Raw genomic sequence first — 21935 nt, 5'->3', positions numbered from 1 at the left:
TAAATAAATGAGAATGAGAAAGGCACAAGATTCATAAAACCCCTAGTGTGGATAAAACCTTCCTTGGGGGTGATGTGTTCTTTGTAAAAATGATAAAGGTGGGATATAAATAAATAAACTAATATTGATAATTATTGGATTCTTTGTTTGGGATTGATTAGGTTTATAAACTGCCTCACTATGAAGGTTCCAGTTCAAAGTATGACATCCATGGGCCTGAATACAAATAAACATTCTTCATTTAATCTAATTTCAGGTCCTTAGTTTCTAAGTTTGCAGGGATACAGTTATTCAACCCACCCTTTACAATCAATTATCCACCAAGTAGCAGCCGTTGCTTTAGTCATCCCAGCTCCAGCAAAGGTGGTGGAAAGATTTCTGCTTTGCTTATTTGTTTTCTCTTTAAAAGGGAAATAAAGAGATTTTTAAAAAAAGAGAGAAAAAACAAAACCTGAATCACTATTGGTAGATTGGGAGAGGGGACTTTACCACCGTTACTTTTTTTGTCTCTCCTCCAAGAGCCAGTTGGGTGTATTGACAACAACAGAGAAAACTGTTTTTTTGCAAGTCTTCATTTTAAGTGCCACAAAAAAGAAAAATTAACCTGAGGGAGTTAATTTCATCCATAGCAAAAGTAGGTTATGCTGGGGGCTAAATGTAAATTGGCCATTTGGACGATTAAAGGTAGTTCTCAACTTACATTCATTTAAGTTACAACAGCTCTGAGAAAGTGACTTGTGACCATTTTTCACTCTTATGACCGTTGCAGCACCCCCATAGTCACATCACCAAAATTGAGATGCTTGGCAACTGACTCATTATTTATGATGGTCGTGGTGTCCCAGGGTCATCTGATCCCCTTTGGCCACATTCTGACAAGCAAAGTTAATGGGGAAGCCAGATTCCCTTAACAAATGTGTTACTAACTTAATATCCACGATTCCTTTAATAACTATGGCAAGACAGGTTGTAAAATGGGACAAAACTTACTTAACAACTCTCTGGCATAGCAATGGAAATTTGGGGTTCACTTGTGATCTGAAATTTTGGGTCTCTGAAAGCGGCTCAAACCAGCTTGCTTGAGGAACAGAAATGATGGGCTCATCTGTGATTATAAGTCGAGGACTACCTGTAGGTGGTTGTAGAAAACCCATACAACACACCCAGGGAATAATTTAGCGTGAACACAGCTGGCAAGTTGTCTCTTTTTATATAGTCTGGTATACCTTTGGCATTTTCTGTTTTTGTAGCGTCCATGTCGTCTTTGGACTCGTTATTTCTGGTTTTGAAGTCATAGAACAAATTGAAAATCTGAAAACTGATTCTGCCAGTAGGCCATATGCCGACGTGCGCGTCATTGATTGTGGGGTGCTGGTTACCAAACCGGCAAAAGAAGGTAAGCCTTTCTTTCATGTAGACATGCCTCATGGCAAAAAGGATCCTAGAATCTATGCAACATTGAATTTGAATTAGGATCCTGGAAACCATTTTCTGAAGCTCTTGGAGGATGTGTACCTTGGATAATGTACAATCACTCTGGCCCGATTCTGTTGCGATCCTAGGGAAGGCGTTATTGGATGCTTAATTCTGAATTAAGAAAACGTACTTGTAAAATAAAGGCCCATGTAAATATATTCGATACCTATTATATGAAATTATTGTTTGGGGAGAATATTTGCAGTGCAGAGCTGAACTGTGGGATCTGAGCTTTGGTGGTTTTCTTGCAGACATTTCATGACCCAACTAGAAAACATCATCAGTCATTACTCTTTTAAGACCGATGATGTTACCTAGTCGGTTCATGCAACATCTGTAAGAAAACCGCCAAGGTCAAAGAGCACCAAGGAGCTCTCAGTCTTCCTCCCTCCGCACTCCCCTCTACCACTGATTGTTTTGCCTAGTTTGATAATGAAATGTCTCCAAGGAAGCAACCAAGCTCAGACAGGACCAAGGACTCTTCTCCCTCCTCTCCACAAAGCACACTCCTTTCTAGTACAGTTGATATTACCCAATTGGGTCATGAAACGTCTGTAAGGAAACTACCAAGCTCAGAGACCACCAAGGATCCCACAGTCCACTCCTCCACCCTCTCTCTACAACCTCCCCTCCCTTCTAGCACTGATGATGTTCCCTAGTTGTGTCATGAAACATCTGCAAGAAACACCAGCAAGCTTGTAGAGTACCAAGGACCCCACAGGTTTCCTCCAAAACCCCACTCTCTTTAGCATTGATAAACGTTACCTAGTTTGGTAATGAAAGGTCTACAAGAAAAGCACCAAGCTTGGAGAACGTTAAGGACCCCTCATTTCAACCCTGAGCTATAAATATTTTCCTACATTGGTATCATGTACTATATGTAATTGTGAAACAACACCCCCCCAAAAAAAATATATAATGAACTGTAATTGTTAATTCTATTACTGACAATTGTCAATGCATGTGTTTTCTAGAGGTTATTAAAAAAAAACATGTGACTTTATCCTCCCTAAGTGTTGGAGAAGAAGCGGAAAGCATGGAGTCAGTCAGAAGCTTCCGATAGCTCCTCCAGCAGCACTTCCACATCATCGGAATCGTCTTCCGACAGCGAATATGAAAATGAGCGGAGCAGAAGAAGGAAGAGGAAGAGGCGGAACAAGGCTAAGCAGTCTAGGAAACGGAGACGGGAAGAGAGGAAGAAAGAGGAAACAAAAAACAAACACAAGTCAGTCTATAAAGAGTCTCAAACATCCAGGTCAGTTGTCCCAAAGGTGCTTTCTCAAAAGGCAACTGGTGTTTTTATTTGATGACATTTTGCTTCACATTTATATCCCTTGCAGTCACCCGGTTGTTAGGAAACTCTCTCAGAGTCGTTGAGGACACTTGAAGAATATCTGTGTCCCCAAGGTCATCTGAATAGTGCAGATGGGTTTGGAACCTTCTTGGAACCGCTGAAAGGACTGGGTTATAAACGGGAGATAGGTGGTGTATTCCAATCCCCCTCTGTTGAAAGAGGGCTGTTCGATCTTAATGTAGATGGCCTCTTGGACCCCTCTTTCAAACAACGACCCTCTCTGTCCAAAATGTGGACTTTGCTGTCTTCCAAAGAGCCGCCTTTGTCTTTCAAATGCAGACGGGTTGCTGAATCTCGTCCCGATGGGTTTGTTCTCCTATGTTGTGCCATCCGTTTGTGGAGTGGCTGTTTTGTTTCCCCAGTGGACAGATCTGCACATGGCTCACTGCATTGTACTGCATAGACCACAGTTCATGTCTGGGTGTTTTATCTTCGTTTAAATTTTTTTTAAAAAATAAGCCTTTTGGAGCCCAGCAGCCTCCAACACTGCATCTGTCTCTCATGTCAAAATGTAACACCTCAAATTCCTAGCAAGCATACAGCTGTGGTTCTAAAACTACATTTAAAGACAGGGATATAGTCCTTAACATACGACCATAACTGAGCTGAGAGTTAGGGTTCTAAGTCATGTTAAGTAGCTCACCAAGTGACTACAACTGGGTTTAGGACCGTTTTTGCAGCAGTTGTTATGTAAATATCTTGGTTGTTCAGCAAACAATGCGGTCGTTAAATACTGCAGTAAAACAACTCCTTTTGGGTGGAAACCAGAAATACAGGTAGTCCTTGACTTACGACCACAATTGAGCCTCCAAATTTTGTTACTATGCGAGACAGTTAAGTGAGTTTTGATCCACTTTACACTTTTCTTGCCACCATTGTTAAATGAATCACTGCAATTAAGTAAGGAACGTGGTTGTTAAATGAATCTGGCTTCCCTATTGACTTTGCTTGTAATAATATCACAAAAGGGAATCTCATGACCCCAAGATAGCACAACAGTTGTAAATATCAACTAGTTGCCAAGCGCCCGAATTTTATTCAAGTGACCATGGAGATGCTGCAACGGTCATGTGAAAAATGGTCACAAGTCACTTTTTTCAGTGCCCTTGTAACTTTGAACAGTCCCTAAATGAATGGTTCTAAGTTGAGGACTACCTGTAAATGTTAGAAACTTGCAAAAGTGCCCAAAGTCATGGTTAGACAACTGGGACATTGCAGTCATAAAAGGAAACAAGTTGCCAAGAGCCCAGATTTGATCATGTGACTGTGAGAGGGGGAATGCAGCTGCTATAACTTCGGAACTTTGTTGTGAGTAACTTTTGTGGGGGGAATATTCATCCTCATTAAAAGATTGGTTGTTAAGTGGAAAATTCCTGTATGTTTCCATGGATATTGTTAGAGTTCATAAAATTCTGTTCCAAGGAATCTGAAGAGTGAAGAATTAAAACTGGACAGCAGAGAAAGCAGCTTTAATTATCAAAAAAGAAGTGAATTAGATCAGCAGTTGCCAGTCGGTGGGCCGCAGAGAAATCTCACCCCCAGAGCACTCCCCCAAAGCAATTAATCCAGGCTGCGCAGGAACACAAGGCTGCGCCGCCCACCTGGCCCGCGGGAGCCCTCCCCACCCACTCACTCCTTACCCAGCAAACTTGCCTGCTAAATTGCTATTTTTCCTTTTTCCCCCCCCGACCATCAGCTGTTCTGCTGTGCCTGGAGATTTAGATTAGCTAGGAAGCAGGAAATGGTTGGATTTCTTGCTTTCTAGCTAGTCTTTAGATCTTCGGCTTTGCTTTTAAGCACAGGCGAGCGAACCTCCCTTAGGACTGAAGGTTCTATTATTCAGTGCAGACTCACGGCAAGCAAATTTTATGTGACAGGCTGAGCTAGCCAATGGCAAATAGATAGATCACTGAGTAATTTTGTGAACAACTCAATCTGCCTGCCTGCTTTGCCTGATTTTGGGTAAAAGTTGCTCTTTTTTTAAATAAAAAGTCCAATATTTACATACATGGTGTATTGTGAGTTAATTTTGTGAGTTTGCTTGCAAACAAATTTTATGTGACAGACTGAGCTAGCCGATGGCAGACAGATAGATCACTGAATGATTCTGTGAGCAACTCAATCTGCCTGCCTGCCTTGCCTGATTTTGGGTAAAAGTTGCTCTTTTTTAATTAAAAAAACCCCAATATTTATATAAATATAATATTTACATACAAGCCATGCCCAGCCAGTCACATGACCATCAAGCCACACCCACAAATTAGGCCACACCCACAGATCCGGTAAGTGGTCCCTGGGATTTAAAACTATGAGTTTGGTGGTCCCTGAGGTCCAAAAGGTTGGCGACCCCTGAATTAGATGATTTTTTTAGCAGCAAGGGGTAGCTTTGTTACTTACACTTATATCAGACCTGACATATAGTTTAGTTTAGGCACTCATTCCCTGCTGATCGTTTTGCTTGGCTTTTCAAACAGGTGCGAAGTAACCTCGGTGGCCCTAAATCGCTCTCTTTCCTCCAGCCACTCGGACCGAAGTGAAACAAACGAAAAATCAATAGACTTGAACATGAAAAGGGATAAACCTGTCGTCCGTCCAGAAGAAATCCCTCCTGTGCCGGAAAATAGATTTTTGCTAAGAAGAGATATGCCCATTATAAGTACAGAGCCAGATCTGTATGCATTTCACTTATTTTTAATTTTTTGTGTCGTCTTGATTTGCAACCTAAGTGACAGAACAAAATATACCTATTTATGCAAGTAGTCCTCAAGTTACAAATGTAATGGAGCCTGTCAATTACATTTGTAACCTGAGGATTCGTTGGAGTGAATCACATCAAACAAACATGATCACATCCTGCTTTCACCCACACATTCATTAATCCAATGCCCGAGTCGTTAAGTGCACATGAGGTGGGGGTGCCTAGTGATGGAACAGGCCACCTGCCTAAGGGCACCCAAGGTTTCTCCATTGGCAAAGCCTTTTGCCTCAGATCTGGTCCAGGCCTCGGTTTGCAGAGAACAGAAGCCTAAAGTGCTGTACTGTGAGATCAATAGTGCAAGATCTCAGACTACTGATCTTGCATGATCTTGCACTACTTTAGGTCTGTTTTGCTCCGCAAATGCACCCAAGCAGGAAAGGGAACCGTTAACGGCTCGCTAGATTGTCACAAGGTGAGTCTCCAAAGGCCCACTGCCTATGGAGACCTGGTCCCGAGGGGAGGGGGGATAGAAAGGGCAAATGTGTTATAAATACTTGGGAGGGTTATGTCGTAACTTCAAACGGTTGCTAAGTGAAATGTCATAACCCAAGGATTATCTGCATTTCAGATATTAACTGAAAATATTGTATATTTTAGGAGCTGAAATCTTTCCTGCTGGGAGGGAAGTTGTAGCTACCTATGCCTCTTATCTTTGGTACAGGTAGTCTCAACTTACAGCCACAATTGAACCCAAAATTTCTGTTACTAAACAAGACAGTTGTTAAGTGAATTTTGGCCTGTTTTATTCCTTCCTTTGTTGTTAATTGAATCACCACAGCTGTTAAGTTAGTAACAGGTGTTAAGTGGATTCAGTTTCCCCGTTGACTTTGCTTGTCAGAAGGTCCCAAAAGGGATCCCATGACCCCAGGACACTGCAACTGTCATGAATAGATAACAGTTGCCAAGCACCCACATTTCGATCACATGTCTGGGGATGCTGCGATGGCCATAGGTGAGAAAAATTGTTATAAGTCATTTTTTTCAGTGCCTTTGTAACTTTGAACGGTCACTAAATGAATGGTTGTAAGTTGAGGACTACCTGTAATATCCTGCGTAGTTTCTACTAAATCATTGAAGACAAGACTGTCTTTTATTTCCAGTTCTGTCTAAAAATGGACCAGTTTGAAATGTTACAAACTCTGGTACTCTCAAGCACTGACTGAAATGTCATAGTCTCTTCTCAGTTCTTGGACCATAAGATTAATTCTCTCATAATGTCAGTTTTTGTGGGATCCATGGTGCTCTCTGAACTTGGTGGTTTTCTTGTAGACATTTTGTGACCCAACTAGGTAACACCATCAGTGATAGAAGGGAGTGAGATTTGAACTTCTAGCACTGTTAATGTTACCTAGTTAGATCATGAAATGTCTGCCAACCCCCCCTCCCCCCTCACCCTTCAGGGATAACCAAGGGACCCATAGTTGTCATGTTACATTGCTGTTGCACAAGATATGTTGGTTTAAAGCCCTTTATATAGCATTGTCTCATCCTAATGGAATTGGCCCTCCTGACTTGTTCATCAGGAGGGGTGTGCTGTGTATGCTGTCAGTAAAGGGATAGAGAGAAGGGAAGGAAGGAAGGAAGACAATAGGAAGAAAAAATAGACGAATAAATAGAATAGATGATAGGTAGGATGGAAAGATAGAATGGATGGATAGGATAGGAAAGGATAGAAAGATGATAGGTACATAGAAAGATAGATGATAGTAATAGTGCTTAGACTTACATACCACTTCACAGTGCTTTACAGTCCCCTCTAAGCAGTTTACAGAGTCAGCCTCTTGCCCCCAACAATCTGGATCCTTATTTTACCCACCTTGGAAGGAGGGAAGGCTGAGTCAACCTTGAGCTGGGATGGATGGATGGGTGGATAGGAAGGAAGGAAGGAAGGAAGGAAGGAAGGAAGGAAGGAAGGAAGGAAGGAAGTAAAAAATAGCAATAGTACTTCACAGCCCTCTCTAAGCAGTTGACAGTCAGCCTCTTGCCCCCAACAATCTGGGTCCTCATTTTACCCACCTCAGAAGGATGAAAGGCTGAGTCAACCTGGAGCCTGGTGAGATTCGAACTGCCAAATTGCAGGCTGCTGGCAGATAGCAGAAGGAGCCTGCAGTATTGCACTTTAACCACTGTGCCACGGTGGGTCATAATGAAAGGTAGGATAGGAAGATGGATTGATGGATAGATAGATATTTTAACATTTAATGGTTTATCTTGTATTTATTTGGTTGTGTGCCACATGGAATTGACTCCTGGCGAGATGAGCATCTTCATAAATAAATAAAAATAAATTATATTAAAATAAAATGAGGTTGCCTGCAAAAGAGTCCCACGTGGGACTGAGCTAACAACAAAGATAAGCAGCTAATTGCATGATTATTGACCACACTTGCTTACTTCAGGCCATATTTTGATTACAAGAAACCAGCTCATAACTCTCCATTTTTCCTAATGCTTATTTTCTTCTGAATATTTAAGGAATATTGACTCAGGAGCTGTTTTGAGTGACCAGAAGCCTTCGGTGTCAAAATCTGGAAGAAAAATCAGAGGGAGAGGCACAATAGTATGTTTTTCTTCTTAAATTCAGATTTACATCTTGAGAGTTTTTATTTTTAAAAGCACTGAAAGATTGTTCTTGCTCGATTAACTTAAGTCATGATATATAAATTTGGGCTGTGTAGCAGCGATGACCATTTGTCACAACTGGAGGACTATGTGTAGATTTTCTGTTCTGGAGCACAATTCTCTTGCACGGCAGCTCCTTTTCTTGCCTTACCCCATATCTGCAAGCAATCTTCATTACTCCTGAACATGTACAAGCAGCAGAATAACGGTAACAGAGTTGGAAGGGGGGCTCTTCTAGTCCAACCTCCTGCTCAAGCAGAAAACCCTATGTCATTCCAGACAAATGGCTGACCAGTCTCTTCTTAAAAACCTCCAGTGAGGGAGCACCCACAGCTTCTTGTGTCAAGCTGTTCCACTGTTTAATTGTTCTCAGTGTGAGGAAATTCCTCCTTAGTTCTAGATTGGTTCTTTCCTTGACGAGTTCTTTCTTGTTTTGCCTTCTGATGCTGTGGAGAATAGGTTGACCCCCTCTTCTCTGTGACAGCCCCTCAAATATTGGAAGACTGCTAGCATGTCACTTCCTAGTCCTCCTTTTCATTAAACAAGATATGCCCACAATTCCTGCAACTGTTTAGCCTCCAGATCTCTAATCATCCTTCCTGCTCTTCTCTGCACTCTTTTTTAAATTGCAGCAATCAAAACTTGACGCAATATTCCAAGTATGGTCTTGCCAGGGACTAATTAAATGGTATTAACACATGTGATCTTAATTCTATCCTTCTGTTAATGCAGCCTAGGATTGCGTTAGGGCTTTTTGGGGGAGGGGGCTGCTGCTGCACCCTTCTGGCTCATATTGAAGTGCTTGTCCACTAGGCCTCCCAAGACCCCTCTCATAGTTACTGCTATCAAGCCAGGTTTCACCTAGTCTGTGGATTTGATGTAGATTTGTTATCCTATTGCATTTTTTTTCTAGAGATACCATACGCCGCCTCATTCTCGTTCATGCACAGAATCAGATAACAATGGAAGTAGCGAAACACCACCCCACTGGAAAGAGGAAATGCAGAGATTGAGAGCTTATAGGGCCCCCAGTGGAGAAAAGTGGAGTAAAGGAGATAAGTAAGAATTTGCCGACAATTTTGTCTTCCTGAAATGTCATGTTTTGTGAGAACAATGTGTTTTAGATGTGAAAGTTCAGAAGAAAAAACACATTTGCAACTTTTGGCTTGTGCAAGACAAGAATCTGGGGACTAACTCGTAAAGCAGAGTTAAAGATAAAATGTCTGACTTTCCATTTCTTAACTGAGGGAGCCAGTGTATTCTGAAGATATTTCTTCAAGTTCATGTGGCTAGCACGATCATATGCCAAGGTGAATTGTTAGCTTCCAACCAAAGCGGTACCTGTTTATCTACTCGCATTTGCAGACTTTTGAACTACTAGGTGGGCAGGAGCTGGGACAAGGAAAGGATGGGAGGCCAGCCTGTCACACGGCACTCGGGTCTCGAACCCGGGCTGCCATCTTTCTGGCTGACAAGTTTCAGCACCTTTAACCGCTGAGCCACCGCACTCCATAAAGCAGATGTGCAGGCCTAAACCTACTCAAAAGTACAACTCTGGTGCTCTGGGATGCAAGCGGAGTCATTTCTGGATTATTGTGGGTGAGGACACTTGCAAAAATGCTTCCCTCTGAAGGATCGCCCATTTATGCCGCTTCAAACCAGCGATTGAAATTAGATAACAGGCTTAGTTTGGGCATTGCTCAAATCATTTTGGGTAGGTTTAGCCCATCTGACTGGCACATAGAAGCGCTGCAGAGTTTGATCCCCAAGGGGAGCTAAGCACCATAGTTAAAAGAGGTCGCTTTCTCTTTGGATTGCCTTGTTCAAACCGGGGACATAGATTGCCAAAATAGTATCATCAGTGCCCCTAATTCTATTGCCAAATGTTACAGCTGCAAGTCCTCTCCTACAGGGTATCTGTACAATTTAACCATAAATCAAACCTAGATGGGCCTTTTCTGGGACCTACCCCCAATTGGCTCTGCTGGGAGGAAGATTTTTACGGGACTCCTTATTTGCAGAGTCGTTTCTTCTTGTTAATCGAGGGTAACAAAACAAATCTTGATCATATCTCCATACCCAAGGCCGGGTCTGATAGTCCCAGTCGTTTACAAATGGCCAGGCACGCTTATCAGTTTTATGCTCTTTTTTTTTTTAAAGGAATGCTAACCCCCAAACTCTCACACCAGGTGGCTAAAACATCTTCACCTGGTTGTACAACTGCACGAAACTTTTAATTGGATACATAGGTTTAACTTTTTCCTAAACCCTCCCCCCGGTCCAGCCATCCTCTGTGTGTTAAAAATTATTTTAGTGAATTCTTTTTATTTTTGGAAAAGCTGTTCAAAGACCAAAACAAAGATAAGTTTGTTCTCACCCCACCCTTAGGCTGAGCGACCCAGGAAGGTGGGACGAAAGAAGTCTGTCCCCTCGGTCCCGTTCTTGGTCCCACAACGGCTTTTCAGACCTCAGTAGTGCTCAACATGTCGGCCATCGTAAAAAACACCGGAAAGAGAAAAAAGCGAAGCACAAGAAGAAAGCTAAAAAGCAAAAACATTTAAAGAAGCACAAACAGGTGAAGAAGAAACGGTCTCCTTCCACCGAAGTAGAATCCTCCCCTTCTTCTGCCAGAAGGACAAAATCGTTGTGTGACCGGGAAAGAGCATCGCATTCTTCCTCCTTGACATCTAAAGACGATTCTTCTAGAAGAGGCTGGTCCAAATCCGAGCGAGACAAGCAGAGCTCGGCCTCTTTCTCCAGCAGAGATTCTCGCTCGTATTACAAGTCTCGATCTCGGTCCAGGTCGAGATCTTATTCCCGAAGTTCTCAATCGAGAAACGCTCACGTGTCCTCGCGTTCAAAGAGCAGGTCAAGATCCAGTTCTGCCTCGAAGCCGGTGAAAGCAGTCCCCAACTCACCCCAAAATGCGGCAGCTCATTTAAAGAAGTGTAAGCTGGTCTCCACTGAACCGGTACGAACAGCGTTACCCCAAAATGATAAACTCGCTATTCAGCCCGTGGTTGCCGAAAGCCTCCCAGTTATCCCACTGAGCGATAGTCCTCCACCTTCCAGATGGAAACCGGGGCAAAAACCGTGGAAACCATCTTACGAGCGTCTCCAGGAAATGAAAGCCAAGGCCACTCACCTGCCACCTGCTCAAATGAATTACAGCTTAATCGGCATCCAAGACCCCGGACCTTCCTCTTCCTATCCTAAGCAGCAAAAGAGCTCAGAGAGCGACCGGAGCCGTTACTCCAAAATCCAGAGCAACAGAAGCTCAGGTAGCTGGTGGAAATCTAGAAGCAGGAATTCACGAAGTCGGTCCTCCTCCAAGTCCTACTCTAGATCAAGAAGCCGTTCCAGTTTGAGATCCCGATCCACCGTGAGATCCCGCTCAGGGAATCCGTTCCCCAGCGACCGGTCATGCTACAGCGGATCCTCCTCTTACTTTTCCCTCAGCGAAGATGACCGACAGAAAAGCCGGACCAAGTTGGAATCCCGCGAGAGAAATTCCGAGCTATCCAAGAAAAGGCAGAGCAGTTCGGAGAGCACACTTCCCTACGTGAAAGGCGTGAGCTCGTCGAAGCCTCGAAGCGCAAGCAGATCGTCCATCGATTCCTCGACCGAAAGTGAACAATTGACTCCATCCCAGGCCGTTGAAGAAAAAGGAGAATTAAGGTCTGAAAAAGTGACCCGGAAGCAAAACAAAAGAAGTTTGAGTTGCAATGAGAGTGAAGAGAAATCTCGGTCTGGGCAGGACAGCCACCGTTCCAAGCAAAAAGTTTTGAAAGACAAATCTCAGGCTCTTAGAAGTGGCCGGAAAGCCAAAACGAAAAACTATATGAGCGATGAGTTGCATTCCGGACCAAATTCTGAAATAGAAGAAACCCAAAATTACAAAGGGAACTTGAGACTCTTGTCTGCAAAAGAGGAAGGCGAGGCCTCATCGGACTCCGATACGGATCCCCACCCAACCGTCAAGTGCAGGTCCAAATCTGTACCTGACCCAGATATGTCAAAAGAGAACAAACATCCTTCCTCTTCAGAAACCGTGACCTCTGATTCCGATGCAGACTCCAGGGACAAATCCTGGAAGCCAAAGCGAAGTTTCAGAAAACCCTTCCGAAAAGTCCACGCCAAAAAGGCAAAGGAAAAACCCAAAAGCAAAAAAGAGAAGAAACACAAGGCTGAAAAACGAAAAGAGACATTCCATTGGCAGCCACCCTTAGAATTTGGAGAAGAGGAGGAGGAGGAGGAGGAGGAGAAAGTCAGCGTCAGAAAATGTGGAATAAAAGAAGTGCAAGAGAAACACGCTAAAAAGGAAACCAAAGAGAAAAATAAAGATCCAGATTCCAAAAGTGATAAGACGATGAAAGAACATGTGAAGGATGATCGGATCTCCCACAAAGAGCCGGTCCTCTCAAAGAGAGGAGGAGATCAAGCCGCGTCCACTAACCAACTGAATAAAAGCAGTGAAGAAAAAGTTATTTCTTCAACTCATGTTCCATACCCAATTAAAAATACCTCTGTTTCCAAAAGTCCCACGGCAGCTCAGGAGAAAAATGGAAACGAACAGGTTGCTATAGATGATATGGAGATTTGTACTCCAGACCATAATTCGCCTGTGAAAGTGCACCTGCAACTTTCTCCAGTGAGCCTAAAGTTAAATTTCCAAGACATTAATAAAGCCAGCACCAGTTCCCAGGCGGCAGTTAGCACTGTAACCCAGAATGTAAGACAAGCCGTTGACACTAAGGGACGGACTAATCTCCAAGAAGGCAGTGAAGAACGAGACGGGGAAAAACAGAAAGCTGCCACCAGCATTGAAACCATGCTTAAAGTGGATGTTTCTGAAAATGCATCAAGCAGTGTCGGGGACAAGAAGTGGAAACCGTTACAGGGTGCCGGAAATCTGCAGCTCCCAGCGCCCGCTAGCAATCTTTTTGAAATGAAAAACATGGCTTCCAGCTCCTCTGATCCCAAACTGCCAGGTTTAAGGATCGAGATTAAAAGTAAAAACAAGATTAGGCCAGGCTCCCTGTTTGATGAAGTCAGAAAGACAGCACGTTTGAATCGGAGACCCCGTAACCACGAGAGCTCGAGTGAAGAAGATTCTCCGACACGAGAGGACAGTCAGTCCAGAAGTCGGAGTTGCTCGCGCAGCAAATCGGATGTTAAATCCAGGCACCGGACAAGATCACTGTCTTACAGTCATTCACGAAGTCAGTCGAGGAGCTCCACGTACTCCTATAGGTGAGTACGTTCGTTCGTTCGTTCGTTCGTTCGTTCATTCATTCATGTCCTGCCTTGATTATTTTTATGAATAAACCCAAGACAGCAAACGTATCCAGCAGTTTCCCCCTCCAGTTTTTTCCACAACAATATCCCTGTGAGGTGTGTTTGCCTGAGAACGTGGCAGGCCTAAGACCACTTACGTAGGACTAGAACTCACTTTTTCTTGGTGATTGACCCACAGTCGCCCAGCCACCTTTTGCGTCTAAGGTGGTGCTAGAACATCCCTTGGTGATTGGCCCAAAGTTATCCATCAGGTTTTTGTGGCTAAAGCGAGACTGCAACTCACCATTTCCCAGTGATTGGTCCGAAGTCTTCCAGCCAGCCTTGGTGCCTAAGTCAGGACTAGAACTTAACACTCTCTTGGTGCTAGATGGCTTTCATGACTAAGTCAGGACTCGAATTTTATTGTATGTATTTTTAAAGGGCATGTCTTTTTTTAGATACGTTTTCCTCCCCACAACCCATTTCTTACACAGATCCCGGAGTTACTCAAGAAGCCCAAGCAGAGGGTGGCACAGTGGTGGCCGCTCAAGAAGTCGAAGCAGCTCTTACAACAGTTGCAGAAGTTACAGGTAAGTTGTTTTTTCAAAGGAAAAGGACTGGAGAAATTTATAGAAGCCGTGATGGCGCAAGCGTTTGGACGGCAGTATTGCAGGCAAATTCATTGCCCACCGTCAGGAGTTTGATCCTGCCTGGCTCAATGACTCGGCCTTCCAACCTTCCGAGATTGGTAAAATGAGGACCCAGATTGTTGAGGGTAAGATGATGACATTTGTAAACTGCTTAGAGAGTGCTCTAATGTCTAAGGCATGATAAAGCAGTATATAAATCTTAAGTGCTATTGTTAAGGGCTGTATCGAGAAGTTGAGAGAGCAGCTTTGACCAATGCTGTAGTGAAATATTTGTGTTTTGTGGACAACGTATGTGCAGTCGCCAAGGGCTGAGCTGAGCTGAAGTGGGGAAGAATCTACATCGTTTTAAGACTGGAGTGGGAATTAAAAACAAGACAAATGGAAAAAAAAATAGTAGTGGCAAACAACTTTCAAATTACAGTTAGTCCCTGACTTAGAACTGTAATGGAGCCTGCCCATGTGACCGGTCTGGTTTTTATGGCCTTTTTGGGCGGCGGTTGTTGAACAAACACCGCAGTCATAAAGTGAACAAAACGTGGTTGTTCAGTGAACCGGTAATTCATTATGGGCTGCTTTCATTGAAAACTGGAAATAAGTGCCACTTTTGGGGCAACCTCCCCCCAAAAAAAACCCTATTGTAAAACGTGGTCACATGAGCACCGAATGCTGCAGACAACTGTAAAAGCAGACCAGTTTCCATGTGATTGGTAGGAAGTTACAACTTCGAATGGTCAGTAAGTGACCAGTTATCAGTGGAGGGCTGCCTGTATTGGCCCCAAACCTTCACGACTGCGTCCTTCAGCTCATTCTGAAAAAGAGATGGTATTTTTACTTGAAGCCTAGCTTGGTTCAGGGCCAGAGCCCCTCTGTTTAGTGACCAGTTTCCTGTCAACAAGGGAAGAATTTGAATTCTCGGACTTAAAAATACCTACATTTAAATGCTAGGAAAGTTGTCCATTCAAATAATTTTTTTAAAATTCCATTCCAACTCCTCCTGCCCCCCCCGCCCCCCCACCTTGTCTTAACAGTCACACTTACAGTCGAAGCCCCTCCAGAAGCAACTCTTACACTCACCGGAGTCGGTCGAGGTATGTAACACGCATGAAAACATTTTTTATAAACATCCTCTTTCTTAAAACGATCTTAAAATGATCATTCTTTTATAATCAATTATAGGTAGTCTTGATGACCTTGATGACCACAATTGAATGCAACATTTCTTGTTGCTGAGTGAGATAGTTATGAAGTGAGTTTCGGCCCATTTTGCCACGTTTCTTGCCACTGCAGTTGTTAAGTGAATCACTGCAGTCGTTAAGCAAGTAACACAATTCTTAAGTGAATCTGGCTTCCCCCCTCGACTTTGCTCTTGTGAGAAGTTTGCAAAAGGGGATCATGTGACCCTGGGACAGTGCTGCTGGTGTAGTATATCCATGCCAGCTGCCAAGGGTCCGAATTTTGATCACGTGACCATGAAGGTGCTGCAACAGTCATAAGTGAAGAACGGCCATAGGTCGTTTTTGTTCCGTGTCGTCTCTTCAAGCTGTGACATTAAATGAATGATTGTAAGCTGAGGACTACTTGTATCAAAGGATTATTTTTTTTTCTGGCAAGCATGGAAAAATTGAGGAAAAATAAAATTCTGCTTTAACAGGTAATGGAGAAGGAGTGTATTTATGCAAGGTCTGACATGCTTCCAAATCACATTTGAACAGCCCTCCTTCATAATTTTAACACCCTAGGGATAATATGCAAATACCTAGGAATAATGTATGGATTCAGATGTACAAGTAGTCCTTGACTTACAACAGTTCGTTTAGTGACCATTCGAAGTTAAAAATGACTTATTTGGCTGTCTCACTTACTGCAGCATCTCCAGGGTCACGTGGTCAAATTTCAAACGCTTGGCAGCAGATTCGTATTCAGGATGATTGTGATCTCTTTTCGACGAGCAAAGTCAATGGGGAAGCCAGGTTCACTTAACAACCATGTAACTAACTTAACAACTGCAGTGATTCATTTAACAACATGGCAAGAAAGGTCATAAAATGGGGCAAGGTTCTCACTTATCAACAGAAATTGTATGCTCAATTGTGGCTGTCAGTTAAGGACTACCTGTATTTCTAGTTATAAACACAATTCTGGTTATAAACAACAGATAGAACACAAGATAAAAAGCTCACAATTGTTGTGATTTTCTAGGTGTCTTTCCTTCCTTCCAAGAAGATTTGTCAGCACAAAAGATTGGCAATCTAAAAGCAGTTGTTACGTTCACAGAATTCTTGTTTTAATTATGAACAGTGGAAGTCATTCTAAATCAAATAATCCATTGCTTCTGGTTCCTTCACAAAAGCAGATCCTACACCTATGACAGTTACGATAGCCGGAGTCGCAGCCGTAGCAGAAGTAAAAGAAGTGATAGTTACCACCGGTCTCGTAGCTACGACCGACGTTCCAGGTAATTTTTTCCTAGTAGTTTGACTATTATTGGAATGGCTGGCAAACGTTGCATGCAAACTCTTGTGTTCCATTTTCAAGTCTGTTGTGTATTTGCCAGCATTTTGCAAAAGCAGAGTAAATATAGAAAGCTTCGAGACCAGTGTTTCTTCAATACTTTCGCTCTCAGGATCCCTGCCCACTTTTAAATATCATTTTAAAGAGTCTTCACTTACCATGCTAAAAATTAACATTTTTAAAATTTGTATCCTGCCTTTATTATTTTACAAATAACTCAAGGCAGTGAATGTATCCAATGCACCTTCCTCCATGACACTGAGTCACACTGTCAGCCAGATGTTTAAACTGGAACTGGCATTTCTTGTCAACCTTCACAAGATTGTAAGCTGTGCCCAAGCCAAGCTGCGTTTTGCAATTGACTAATGGGGATTTTTGTCAATGCTGATAAGGATCAAGGGGTGCTCCAGTTATTATTATGCTAGGCCGCACAGCCATCCACATGTTTAGACTTGAATTGGCAGATCTGTACCACCTCTTGAGTCCTTCCCAAGAACATACAACAGGTTGTTGTTTGACAAAGTGTTGTTGGTGTTAAAGATCTCATCAAAAGATGTCAGCTGTTCCAACTGAAACTATTTTGAAATTGACTGGTGGGGATTTTGTCAATGCCGATGGGGTTGAAGGGTTGCACCAGTTGTTTTGGGGTTGCACCCAAGGAGCCTATCACTGTTGAGGCTATCTTTGCTTTCTTTTGCCACAGTCGTTCTACTTCTGTTTGCAGTTCTTTGTACCCTGCTCAAAAAAAAAATAAAGGGGACACTTAAACAACACGATGTAACTCCAAGTCAATCACACTTCTGTGAAATCAAACTGTCCACTTAGGTAGCAACACTGATTGACAATCAATTTCAGATGCTGTTGTGCAAATGGAATAGACAACAGGTGGAAAGCATAGACTTTTAAGCAAGACCTCTCCAATAAAGGAGTGGTTCTGCAGGTGGTGACCACAGACCACTTCTCAGTTGGTCACTTCTGAATGCTGGCGGTGCTTTCACTCTAGTGGTAGCATGAGACAGAGTCTACAACCCACACAAGTGGCTCAGGTAGTGCAGCTCATCCAGGATGGCACATCAATGCGAGCTGTGGCAAGAAGGTTTGCTGTGTCTGTCAGCGTCGTGTCCAGAGCATGGAGGTGCTACCAGGAGACAGGCCAGTACATAAAGAGACGTGGAGGAGGCCGTAGGAGGGCAACAACCCAGCATCAGGACCACTACCTCCACCTTTATGCAAGGAGGGACAGGAGGAGCACTGCCAGAGCCCTGCAAAATGACCTCCAGCGGGCCACAAATGCGCATGTGGCTGCTCAAACGGTCAGAAACAGACTCCAGGAGGGTGGTATGAGGGCCTGACGTCCACAGGTGGGGGTTGTGCTTACAGCCCAACACCGTGCAGGACGTTTGGCATTTGCCAGAGAACACCAAGATTGGCAAATTAGCCTCTGGCGCCCTGTGCTCTTCACAGATGAAAGCAGATTCACACTGAGCACATGTGACAGACGTGACAGGGTCTGGAGATGCCATGGAGAACGTTCTGCTGCCTGCAACATCCTCCAGCATGACCGGTTTGGCAGTGGGTCAGTAATGGTTTAGGGTGGCATTTCTTTAGGGGGCCGCACAGCCCTCCATGTGCTCGCCAGAGGTAGCCTGACTGCCATTAGGTACCGAGATGAGATCCTCAGACCCCCTGTGAGACCATATGCTGGTGTGGTTAGCCCTGGGTTCCTCCTAAAGCAAGACAATGCTGGACCTCGTGTGGCTGGAGTGTGTCAGCAGTTCCTGCAAGACGAAGGCATGGATGCTATGGACTGGCCCACCCGTTCCCCAGACCTGAATCCAATTGAGCACATCTGGGACATCATGTCTCGCTCCATCCAGCAACGCCACATTGCACCACAGACTGTCCAGGAGTTGGGGGATGCTTTAGTCCAGGTGTGGGAGGAGATCCCTCAGGAGACCATCCACCACCTAATCAAGAGCATGCCCAGGCATTATAGGGAGGTCATACAGGCATGTGGAGGCTACACACACACTACTGAGCCTCATTTTGACTTGTTTTAAGGACATTACATCAAAGTTGGATCAGCCTGTAGTGTTTTTTTCCACTTTAATTTTGAGTGTAACTCCAAATCCAGACCTCCATGGGTTGCTAAATTTGATTTCCATTGATAATTTTCGTGTGATTTTGTTGTCAGCACATTCAACTATGTAATAAACAAAGTATTTAATAAGAATATTTCATTCATTCAGATCCAGGAGGTCTTATTTTTGTGTTCCCTTCATTTTTTTTGAGCAGTGTATTTTGTGATCTTCTCCAGTTCTTTCTCTTCTCTTCTGCTGTCTCCAAGCACTGCCACATCCACTAATCAGACGTTTTTCTCTTTCGTAATCAATCCTCGTGAACTCTGTGGTATTATGTGACAATTGCCTGTCTGTTTATCACTAAACGCTTTAGCTTTGTTTTCTGTCACTTTGTATATTATGGCTAATCACACAATCAGCCAGATGGATTTGGCATTTTTGTCTACCTCTGGAATCTTTCCCAAGGACCTGGAATAGACAGATGTAGCTGTTTGATAGGGTTAAAGGTCTCTTCACAGGATGTCAGCTGTCCCAAGTCAGGCAGCCTTCTGCAATTGACTAATGGGGATTTTGTCAAGGCCAATGGAGTACAAGGAATAACTAGCAACAAAATGCATCACTATCTCAGACAGAAGTCTTGGGTACAAATCCTGAAAATTTGCGAGCCAAAGGAGGGATAATTGTGCAATCTTGTTTCATGACGCAGATTGTACTAGCCTAACAAGCCATATTTGAGGAGGGGGTTCTGAAGGGACAAATGATAGAAGACAACCCAGAAAAACTTCTTCTTCAGGTTATGTAAAAATCTCTACAAGTAGTCCTTGACTTACGACCATAATTGAGCCCAAAATTTCTGTTCTTAAGTGAAACATTTGTTAAGTGAATTTTTCCCTATTTTGCAACCTTTTTTTGCCACAGTTATTAAGCGAATCACTGCAGTTGTTCAGTAAGTAACATGGTTGTTAAGTGAAGCCAGCTTTGACTTTGTTTGTCAGAAGATTGCAAAAGGGGATCATGTGACTCCGGGACATTGCAAACATCATAAATACAGATCAGTTGCCAAGCGCCTGGATTTTGATCACATGACCCTGGGCACGCTGTATTCGTTCTAAGTGTGAAAAACGGCCCTAAGTCATTTTTTTCAGTGCTGCTGTAACTTTGGTCACTAAATGAACTCCTGTAAGTCAAGGACTACCTGTATTTAAAGTGGAAGTGAGTGCCCGGTGTGCTATATTCACATATATTTTATCTTTCTTTGTAGATCTTACGGGTCCGAGAGCGAAAGTGACCGCAGCTATTCTAATTGCCGAAGTCCCAGCGAAAGCAGCAGATACAGCTGAGAGCTGACGGTTGATCATAGCAATTATGCATAACAGAAAGTTTTTTATGTCCGTAGCTTGGATCAACGTTTTGTTTCTGTTTTTTTTAATGTCTAGGTGAAACTAATTGCTGCCAACAGAAGTGTAGCCTTATTTAAACTCAGCACAACGTGTTTTTTTTTTGTTTTTTGTACACTCTACTATGGCAGTCATTTTGTATTGCCCAGTTTCATTTCAAACTAGATGATACAGTTGACGTGCAATCGAATGGTTCAGTTAAGCCTCTTAAATTGTTTCTCCGAAGGAAATTCGCTCGGTAACCATGAAACTGTGAAGAATCATATTATAGGAATCTCAGCTGCGATCTACCTGCTTCAAACATTGCCGTTTCAGTGCCGAACTAATGGTTCGTTGATATCTTGACAGGTCAATAACTTTGATAGTACAGATCCAGGAAGATCCCGGCTACGAGATCATTCACTACCAGAGTTATGAATTCTGGGAGTTAGATTCATCGCTTGTCTGGAAAATGTCGTGTATTATTTGGATCCCATGAGTTAAAAGCTGGTTACCATCCAGTTTCTTGATCAGTTTTGCCTAATGCTCCCTTGTAGGCGTTATCGAGGTGTGGATAGTGACGCTAGACCACATTGAGTCTCTGTTCTCTATCCATTGAAGAAGCAAGAACAATGTTCTCCTTGTCTGACATCAAGCTGTTGCGTTTTTCCCATGGTCTTCTGATTCTGGATTTTTATCATGTCTGAATGTGCTAGCATTCTCATTTTCTACTATCTCTGTCAGATCTGCAAAGGTGAGCATCTGCAAAGATAGCAAGCTGTAAATTTATTTCAGGAAGCTAACTTTCAGGAGCAATTGAATTTTATTCTTCGGTTTGAATTCAGCAGATAAAAATCCATTTTGAAATGGAAATGTCGGGATATACCCAAATTTTTGTATCGGATAGTTAACTTAAAGAAAAAAAAAAACGGAGGAAATAACTGTTATTATTTAGTGTTCCAGGCAAACGGCAACGCTTTATCTGTTAATGCCGGTCCTGAATTTGTTAAAATTTCTATGATGCCGAATCGCTGCATATTTCGTAACGGGGTGGCATAGAGCATTTTTTTGGGGAACGGCTTCAGCGCCCAAATTTCTGACTTGAGTATGAGGTGGCCATTTTGAATTCAAGAGGGAATTCAAGATCCTCCCCTTGTAGATTCTCAAAGTAGCCCGTTTCGTTTTCAAAATGGTTTGAAGGATTTCCTACGCTCCCCGCTTCATCAATTTAAATAATTTTCTTTTGGTTAGGAACCAAAATGTATTATTGAAATGATTTTTTTCCCTCCTTCAATGCAATTAAAAATAGGAATATTTAAATACAAGTTGTTCAGACACGAATTGCCTGATCTTCATTTAAAAAGCAATTGTTTTTTTTGTGGGTAGGACCTTTTTATAAATAGTCCTCAACTTGCAACCATTCGTTCAGTATCCATTTTGATGTTACGACAGCGCTGAAAAAAATGTGGCTTATGACTGCTTTTCACACTTAATGACTTAATGACCCATGATCACGTGAACAAAATTCACACACTTGGCAACCGGCTCGTAGTTAGGACTGCTTGCTGTGTCTCCAGAGTCACGATCCCTTTATTGCGACCTTCTGGCAAGCAAGGTCACTTAACTGTGTTACTCTCTTTAACAACCACAGCAATTCACTTTAGCAAGAAAGGTCGTAAAACGGGGCAAAACGCACTTGACCACTGTCTCGCTTAGCAGTGGAAATGCCCTTGATTGTGGTCATAAGCCAAGGGCTACCTATGCCCAGCAATACATCCTAAAACAAAACGTTTTTCAAATGCTGTAACTTTTTTTAAATGGATGCCTAGT

General features: G+C 43.0%; 1 protein-coding gene across 9 annotated transcripts in view; it reads left to right on the top strand.

Moving 5' to 3' along the window:
* The window catches only part of NKTR (natural killer cell triggering receptor), a 44908-nt gene extending 23478 nt beyond the window's left edge, over positions 1 to 21430 (top strand). For 5 of the 9 annotated variants that reach the window (XM_026720304.2, XM_087917822.1, XM_087917823.1 and 2 more), the window contains 10 exons: positions 1251 to 1396; positions 2491 to 2731; positions 5305 to 5502; positions 8064 to 8148; positions 9124 to 9269; positions 10599 to 13463; positions 13982 to 14077; positions 15166 to 15225; positions 16488 to 16592; positions 19991 to 21430. In XM_026720304.2, the coding sequence (XP_026576089.1) occupies positions 1251 to 1396; positions 2491 to 2731; positions 5305 to 5502; positions 8064 to 8148; positions 9124 to 9269; positions 10599 to 13463; positions 13982 to 14077; positions 15166 to 15225; positions 16488 to 16592; positions 19991 to 20069 (4021 nt within the window). In that variant the 3' untranslated portion in view covers positions 20070 to 21430. The remainder of the gene's footprint in view (positions 1 to 1250; positions 1397 to 2490; positions 2732 to 5304; positions 5503 to 8063; positions 8149 to 9123; positions 9270 to 10598; positions 13464 to 13981; positions 14078 to 15165; positions 15226 to 16487; positions 16593 to 19990) is intronic. The other 4 variants (XM_087917818.1, XM_026720306.2, XM_026720309.2 and 1 more) reach the window with 4 other exon arrangements.
* The last annotated feature ends 505 nt before the right edge of the window (positions 21431 to 21935 follow it).

Source organism: Pseudonaja textilis, chromosome Z, assembly GCF_049901715.1.
Source record: "Pseudonaja textilis isolate UNSWEBS1 chromosome Z, rPseTex1.2, whole genome shotgun sequence".
NCBI classification, from domain to species: Eukaryota; Metazoa; Chordata; class Lepidosauria; order Squamata; family Elapidae; genus Pseudonaja; species Pseudonaja textilis.
Note: the sequence above shows the minus strand (reverse complement) of the source record. Positions and strands in the feature narration are given on the sequence as shown.